Source organism: Leiobunum rupestre, chromosome 4 (assembly GCF_980474605.1).
Source record: "Leiobunum rupestre chromosome 4, qqLeiRupe1.1.hap1, whole genome shotgun sequence".
NCBI classification, from domain to species: domain Eukaryota; kingdom Metazoa; phylum Arthropoda; class Arachnida; order Opiliones; family Sclerosomatidae; genus Leiobunum; species Leiobunum rupestre.
In genome coordinates, this window is record NC_143387.1 from 26,513,093 (window position 1) to 26,522,433 (window position 9,341).

General features: G+C 33.1%; 1 protein-coding gene across 1 annotated transcript in view; it reads right to left on the reverse strand.

Annotated features, from left to right (window-relative positions):
* LOC149947307 (uncharacterized) overlaps positions 1-9,341 on the reverse strand; it is a 100,272-nt gene extending 90,931 nt beyond the window's left edge. The window contains exons 1-2 of the mRNA XM_090171551.1: positions 9,097-9,341; positions 4,079-4,124 (exon numbers count right to left, since the gene is read on the reverse strand). Of these exons, the coding sequence (XP_090027677.1) occupies positions 4,079-4,100 (22 nt within the window). The 5' untranslated portion in view covers positions 4,101-4,124; positions 9,097-9,341. The remainder of the gene's footprint in view (positions 1-4,078; positions 4,125-9,096) is intronic.

Here is a 9,341-nt window from a genome sequence, read left to right on the forward strand (position 1 = left end):
AAAGATGTTGAGTTCCGTTCTTATTATGTCTAAGGATGTTGAGTTCCGTTCTTATTATGTCCCAAGATGTTTAGTTCCGTTCTTAATATGTCTAAGGATGTGAGTTCCGTTCTTATTATGTCTAAGGATGTTGAGTTCCGTTCTTATTATGTCTAAGGATGTTGAGTTCCGTTCTTATTATGTCTAAGGATGTTGAGTTCCGTTCTTATTATGTCTAAGGATGTTGAGTTCCGTTCTTATTATGTCTAAGGATGTTGAGTTCCGTTCTTATTATGTCTAAGGATGTTGAGTTCCGTTCTTATTATGTCTAAGGATGTTGAGTTCCGTTCTTATTATGTCTAAGGATGTTGAGTTCCGTTCTTATTATGTCTAAGGATGTTGAGTTCCGTTCTTATTATGTCTAAGGATGTTGAGTTCCGTTCTTATTATGTCTAAGGATGTTGAGTTCCGTTCTTATTATGTCTAAGGATGTTGAGTTCCGTTCTTATTATGTCTAAGGATGTTGAGTTCCGTTCTTATTATGTCTAAGGATGTTTAGTTCCGTTCTTAATATGTCTAAGGAGGTTTAGTTCCGTTCTTAATATGTCTAAGGAGGTTTAGTTCCGTTCTTAATATGTCTAAGGAGGTTTAGTTCCGCTCATATTATGTCTAAGGCCGTTTAGTTCAGTTCTCAATATGTCCCATGATGTTGAGAACCGTTCTCTATAGCTGAAAACTATTCGTGAGTTCTGAACCGTTAAGAGAACGGCCTAGGACTGAGCTGTGACGTCACGAAAAAGTTCTGGATAGTTCAGAACTTTTGTACGAATAGTTGTGATTCGTACGATTTGACGTACGCAGCCCGATGTGCAGACGAATTTTAGAGATTTCAACCTTGAGTTCCGGCCAGTACTTGGTCTTGAGCAGGTACCATTTAGAACGGTTCCGAACGGTTCAACAAGAGGTTCTTGTCTGCGAATAGTTTGCTTTTGGGTAGTTCTAGAATTTTTTTGCTGAATAGTGCGCATGGGGACTGGTTGAACGGTTCAGAACTCACGAATAGTTTTCAGCTATTATGTCCCAAGATGTTTAGCTCCGTTCCTTATATGTCTAACGAGGTTTAGTTCCGTTCTTGATATGTCTAAAGATGTTGAGTTCCGTTCTTAATATGTATCAGGATGTTGAGTTCCATTTTCAATATGCCCCAAGATGTTGAGTTCCGTTCTCAGTATGTCTAAAAATGTACCTATTCATGTGTAAAATAAGAATAAGGAGGGGAAATGGGCAGGTATTTTTAGCCGTAAGACAAATGGCAGCGCAAAATATCGGTGCGCGCTTATTTTGGTCGAATCGGATCGAATTTCGATTTGGCCCAGTAGATGAAGAGGGTCAACAAGATCCGAATCTGTAATTAGATTTTCCGATCCCGTCCCGTTATTTCGATTCGCGAACCTTCATAATCGGATATTCGAAAACCGAAGAATGGAAGAGCTCCGTTCAAAGCGTGTCATCTATTGTATTTAAAGTTGAACGGTAACGCTAGCCAAAGGCTTAGGCCGAGTCACCGAGAAAATGGCGCTATTAGCCCGTGAAATTGAATAGCAGTTTTGTATAGTGGCCCAATCTTCACTCGAAGGAAAAATGACGACAGAAATTCCATATATTACGTAAACGGAAATTCCGATATTAAACTTGGTGGCATCGACTTTAATTAAGGCCATTTTTCGCGGCAGATATCGAGGGGGGTGCATCATGGGGGCGGGAAGTCAAAAGGATATGTTAATTTTCTCACTGTAAGCTACTGACTGATGGCTGTTTTCCACGGGCTCACTGGCTAGTTTAGTAAAAGGCGGGAAGATGCGCCGTTCGTTAGGCGGAAATATCAGTTAAATCGTGCCTATAAGTTTTAACATCCATTTTTGGAAAATAATAAATTTCCGCCAAAGGTTCGAGTTAATGAAGACAACATGAGCCCCCTCTTTTATCTTAGGGGCCCGGTTCCCCGCCCGGGGCCAGGGATAACTTCCAGGAAGTTGGAATATGGACGCAAAAGTCTCTCCGCTGAATATTAAAACCATTCTTTCCGAAAACTGCCGCGAGCTTCGACAAATAACACACTAACGAATTTCTGATGTTTTTCTACGAAGGAAGAAATATATATATATATATAGGATTTTTTTATTTATGACTGTGGTATATCGAAAATGCCATAGGGCAAGTGTGTAGAAAATATAAATCGTACTAGAGGCTCTTTCATCGTTTGAAATATTTCAATATAATACCAAACATCAAAATTTAGGGCCAAAAATTACCAATAGAACCTTAGGGTTCTAATGTTTTATCATCATTGAAGTATAAATTATTATTGTTTTTATTATCTTAATGAAACATGAACCTTCTCATGTTCGACGGAGATTTCATTCGGCAAATCAGTTCGAGGTTAATGCGCACAGTGGGGAAAAATTAATGAACTTTGGCAAAAATTATTGCAATATTTTTTATGTTCTATCATATAAAAAAACCACACAGAATAAATACTTGTATTTTTTTTAATTTATATGCTCTTTATAACTAAGCCTTAAACAAATTTCCAACATAACGTATTTTATAGATAAATTTGGGAATCATTTAAGGTGTTTATTTTTAATAAAGGTGTAAATATGTGAAATTTTTCTTTTTGAATTCTACGATTACAAGTAATTAAGATTATTTTAAAGTGAGAACCACAAACACGTTTTGCCCTAATATCAACATTAATCTAAATTGAAATCTTAACGTATCAATACTTTCATTTTTAATTAATACTGTAAAACAAAAAATCTAAGAAAGTGGACTAGCCTGTTGGTAAATGCTTAATATTGAAGGCAGCAATCGCGAGTAGATTGGTGCTATGCGCGACATCAACAACAATGTCATTAATTTCATCTACGAGTTTCGACATGTTTAGACTTGTCTGGAATTGAATTTTCCAAATATATGATGCACGAATTCTTTAATTATATTTTAAAAAGGAAAATTAAATTTAAATAGCTATTTTGATTTTTTTGAGTTTTGGCCAACTTTAATGGCTCCATTGTGCGGCGTAGGGATATCCAACTATTGATAAACCGTATTTCAGCGATGAAATAGTGTAGTATGAAACGGGAGGTACATTTCGATGCGAATGACATTAATAATAATAATCAGCTAGGCTAATAGCTAAGGCACCACCTTAGGCCCAAGTCATCCAGCGACTTTTAAATTCAGGTGGCTGGGTTACAATTCATATAGGATGGTGGCAAGCCCTACATACCACGCGAGCCAACAGCTCCCTACACTAACTGTTACCGTTAACCACGATAAGTTATAACGGGAAGGAGAAACCGAAGAACTCGAGGGAAACCCCTTTAACCAGGGGGGGGGGACACTTGCAAACTCAACGCGGAAGGAGTGGTTCCGAGTTTTCACCCAGTGCCACAAGCTTTGCAAGATTTGTAAGATATATACTTCTACTTAAAATTAGATGCGAATGTAAATATAAATAACGAAATACAGGGTGTTTGCAATAGGTTATGCAAAAAATTTTAGGAGTTGTAGGGGTGAGTTGAGAAGAATGGCTGTTTTTTCCCATTTTCCTACGATGAGTTAAAAGTGCCAGAGAGCTTCAGAGTGTGGCCTACTAGCCCCTGGAAGTAGGCTGCGTCAAGCGCTAAGCCAAGCAGCAGGGACTTTAAATACTGTTTCAGTTTACTTTTTTTACGCTGGCTACCTCGATTGGTTTTACCTATCACACAAACCCAAACCTTAATGTTCGCATTTCCCTGCTGCTTGGTTTTGCGCTTGTAGCAGCCTACTTCCAGGGGCTAGTAGGCCACACTTTGAATCTCTCTGTCGCTCTTTAACTCATCGTAGGAAAATGGGGAAAAACAGGCATACTTCTCAACTCACCCCCTACAACTCTTGAAAAAGTTTTGCATAACCTTTTGAAACAACCTGTATATAATCTTAATTTAGGGTATTTAACGATTTATATTGGCAGCCTCCATAACAGTATAAAATGGAGACGCTAAATTGGTCTATCGAAACGCGATGGAAATATAAAGAGAGTAGAGTTACTTACGTATATCCAACGTATCCGCCATGCTTTAAGTCCACACCCAAACAAACTGAAAGATAATAATATTTTATGGAGTCAAATGTCGGCATTTTTATCAAACAGCGTCAAACGGAGCTTAAACGTTTGGTGCAATGTCTAATATAGTTAAGGTATGTCTGGAATGTCTCGTGGGATATTTGCATAATAATTAAAACGTGTGTACAGGCTTTAATTAGTTTCCAGGGGTTTTGGTATTCCTTCGTCCGTCTCATCTCGACGATGCAAATTTTGTAATCCGTAGTTGATATTTTTCAAGAGGCGAATGTAACCGAGTAAGGTTCCCCGGGAAAGCCACGCGTTATATAAATTCGAGAGAAACTTGAAAGTGGTTTTATCCCGAATTTGATTCGAGGAATCCAGTTTCATTTATTTTGAATGTGCGAAAGCAATTTGCCTTAATTAAAAGTTTCTTAAATACGAAAATATGAAAGATTTGTTTAAGGATGCGGATCCTAATGCGATTTATGAGAAGCTAAGAACCATAAAATGTATTTTCCGTTCTTTATAATTCCTTATTTCGTGTTCTACGGATGTAACTTTAGCTAAATGAAAGCATTTTCCGTATGAGAATTTCAGACAGACTTAGGCCTAAGATGGCACTTTCAAAAATATGTTAAATTAAAGTTTGGTTTATAATATAGCTATAAATCCAATATTTTATACATGTATATATCTAATTTTATTAAATTTAAAATAAGTCTAATTTTATTATATTTAAAATAAATCTAATTTTATTATATTTTAAAATATGTAATTTTATTATAATTAAAATATATCTAATTTTGTTATAATTAAAATATATTTTATTTTTTGTAATTAAAATATATCATATTTTATTATAATTAAAATATATCAAATTTTATTATAATTAAGATATATTTAATTTTATTATAATTAAAATACATCGAATTTTATTATAATTAAAATATATCTAATTTTGTTATAATTAAAATATATGTAATTTTATTATAATTAAAATATATCAAATTTTATTATAATTAAAATATATCGAATTTTATTATAATTAAGATATAATTAATTTTATTATAATTAAAATACATCAAATTTTATTATAATTAAAATATATCTAATTTTGTTATAATTAAAATATATGTAATTTTATTATAATTAAAATATATTAAATTTTATTATAATTAAAATATATCGAATTTTATTATAATTAAAATATATCTAATTTTGTTATAATTAAAATATATGTAATTTTATTATAATTAAAATATATCAAATTTTATAATTAAAATATATCGAATTTTATTATAATTAAGATATATTTAATTTTATTATAATTAAAATATATCGAATTTTATTATAATTAAAATATATCTAATTTTGTTATAATTAAAATATATGTAATTTTATTATAATTAAAATATATCAAATTTTATAATTAAAATATATCGAATTTTATTAAAATTAAAATATATCTAATTTCATTATAATTAAAATATATTTAATTTCACTATAATTAAAATGTATCTAATTTTATTATAATTAAAATGTATATAATTTATTATAATTAAGATATCTACTGTTATTGAAATATTTAACGTTTAAATTAATTTCCCGGGTCAATTTTAATGGTTCTATATCAGCTTTTGCATTTATATATATATATAATAACATCAGTGACATCAGACAAATTCATGAAATAAACTACACCCACAAAATTAGTGAAATAGTGAGATCACATCAAATTGTATACGAAAATTTACCTAAAATTTTATACAAAAATTACCTAAAATTTTATACTAAAAATTACCTAAAATTTTATACAAAAATTACCTAATATTTTATACAAAAATTACCTAATATTTTATACAAAAATTACCTAATATTTTATACAAAAATTACTTAAAATTTTATACAAACATTACCTGAAATTTTATACAAAAATTACCTAAAATTTGATACTAAAAATTACCTAAAATTTGATACTAAAAATTACCTAAAATTTGATACTAAAAATTACCTAAAATTTTATACTAAAAATTACCTAAAATTTTATACTAAAAATTACCTAAAATTTGATACTAAAAATTACCTAAAATTTGATACTAAAAATTACCTAAAATTTGATACTAAAAATTACCTAAAATTTTATACTAAAAATTACCTAAAATTTTATACTAAAAATTACCTAAAACTTTATACTAAAAATTACCTAAAATTTTATACTAAAAATTACCTAAAATTTTATACTAAAAATTACCTAAAATTTTATACTAAAAATTACCTAAAATACAAAAACAAATGTGCTAAAACATCCTAAAAATTACCTCAAAATACTTGAAAATTGTGCTAAAAATATCCTAAACCTTACCTCATAATACCCACAAATTGTGCTAAAAACATTCTAAACTTTACCTCAAAATACCCACAGTTTTGCTAAAAATATAACAAACTTTACCTCAAAACACCCACTAATTGTGCTAAAAACACTGTAAAAATTACCTCAAATTACCCACAAAATGTGCTAAAAACACCCTAACCCAAAAAAATATAAAACGGCCTGAAACTCTCCTAAAAATTACTTTCATTTGTCAAATGAAAGTAATGTACTTTTAAAGTCTGTAAATGTTTAAAATTTAAAATTGGAGGATGACCTTTTAATTTCATAGACTATATGCCTAAAAATGCTAGCGGTGCCACTGCTAAAGGGTGACTACGCGTCAGACCAGAAGTATGGACATGCTGTAAATGCGCAGGCTCCAGCTGATTTTCCAAATAGTTATTTTCCAAAACTAGTTCATAGTCTAGTCGATAATTCTAAATAACGGTCAAAAACGCCGCCGATCAGTTTCGTAAAATATTTTCGGCGGCGTAATCGTCGGCCATTTTCGGTATGGAGATACAGGCCATAGAAATCTCATAGGTAACTAGAATGCTGCCGTGTAACTGGCAAATGGGCCAAACGCCGTGGCAGACGATAGCCAGATCTCAGCCAATCAGAGCTCAAAGAGTGGTTCTGCCAAGAATTTAATGTCACCAGAGAGAATGACGTCACCTATCTCCCGCTATAGTAGCGGATCCAAGGATAATTATTATCCTCCTTGGCGGAACCACTCTACGGCCTCTCATTGGCTGAAGGTTCAAGGCGAACTGGCGTCAAGCTCGGCCGTAGGCGGCAGCATTCTAGTTACCTTAGAGATTTCTATGATACAGGCCGGAAGGCAGGCAAGGCTGCCAGATTTCGATAGACTGAAAACGGCCAACTCTCTCAAATGTTTTCGTTTTCAAAACGAAAATTTTGCGGCGTAGCTATTGACTAGGACTATTGGAAAAATATGGAAGTAAATAAGAAGTAAATAGTGCACGTTAAATTTTTTTATAGCTTAGATGGAAACTTCTTCGATACATTATATACTGTTGGTAAGATGTATAAGGTTGAAAGACAAAACAAAACGTTTATTTCCGCGTTGTTTTGAATAGGCGTAAGGCATTTCTTAAAAAGGTCTAATGTTATGAATTATCAATCAAAAATAAACAAATCGGAAGCGCGGTGGGCGAGCAGACTGTCGTTCCACTCGTCGCCATCAGGTCCCGTTGATTCTCTCCACAACACTCCTTCTTTAATGATTCTGCCTATGGCAAGAACTTTAATGATTTTCCCGAATACATTATAGTGGTCAACGAGTGCCTGACCGGCGCCTGGTTTTCCTCCTCGCGATTGGTGGCACGACGCCCGGGGGGGTGGAACCGTTTATGACGGCAGGGGGGTCTACGTTGGCGCTATGGTTCGCGTGACGTTGCCTTCAACTAAAATAGACAATTTGGGATATTTTTTCCTTTTCGCGGAAACTTTCGGTGCTTGATTAGAAAATGGCACGCGAAGTTTTAGCGCGCGCGCGTGGCCGGGAGGGGGGGGGGGGGAATCTTCTTGGGGGGGGGGGGGACTCGTTTTTCGAGAGAGGCGGGCAGTGATATATTGTCTCGTGAGTAAATTTCATTACGCGCTAGCGACATCTTTCTTCCGTTTTCATAACTAAAAGAATTTTATTTCATTTCTAAAATAGAAATACCGGGACTACATTGTATAGAGTAGTTTATCGAAAGTCATCTTTTATTGTATACTTTTTAAACGTTTTTTTTTTAAGAAACACGCACCCTTTTACGAAAAAACGATTATTGATGGTTCCGGGATTCTTTTCCAAATATGGGTCAAATATATTTTATCTTGAGTTCACAGAGGGGGATATTAATTATTTAAAGATTTATTGATTTATTCGCGCGTGGTTTGTCTTGAGTAATGACTTTTAAAGTAAATATTTTAGAAAAATATTTGTTGATTATTTTAAAATTGTTTTTGGAAAAACCTTATGTTTTTAACATTTTTAACCAATTAGGAATAGTTTATTAAGGAAATGTTGATTTGGGTATTCCTAAAGAGAAAACCCCACGCAAAACAACATTTTTGAAGCACCGATTATGGGGGCGGGTTAACGCCCCCACACCTTCTGACGAAATAATATACCCACTATATTTATATATTTTATAATAATAAAGATTTTAAGCCAATGTTTTTCTGGATATTGTCAAAGCTTCTAAAAAAGGGTCGTTTATTGTTCAAATTGTAGGGCTTCTCTAGTCAATTGTTATACAGCAAATGCATCACAGCATCAACGAAATACAAGAGTTTATGTTGGGGAATAATACCCTTGGTATTTGAGGCGTGTTACACAACCTTGACGGCATGGGCGGCTTCTTTTTCAAACGTGAATGCAATGTTTCTAATTATAATAAAAAAAAATCCCTCGAAGTCATGCCTAAGAATAACTTACGAGCACCACGTTAAATAGTTAAGCCTTGCGCTATTTAATTTCATAAAGCCATTTATTCGTTTACCAAACTCGCATTAACGACAACCGAATAAAATTCATTATTAACGGTATAACAATTTACGTTAATTACAGCGTTAAATATTGCGTTTAAATTTAAATGTTAAATTTCGAAAATATTCGCACCTTTTTCAGATGAAAATGGTGATCCCCTCCTCAAAACGGTCTAACAATGCAGTCAAACACCATGGATTCTCGTCGCTTGTTATTTTGAACAATCGCACCAGTCCTCGCGGGATTTTAAATTCATTATCACATAATATATACACCGTTTACCCCCTAAAGAGGTGAGATCAATTAAGTCGACAAATTGATTAGAGAACTATGAATGAACGAAGTTACGATAAACATTTTTACTACGACAGGGTACC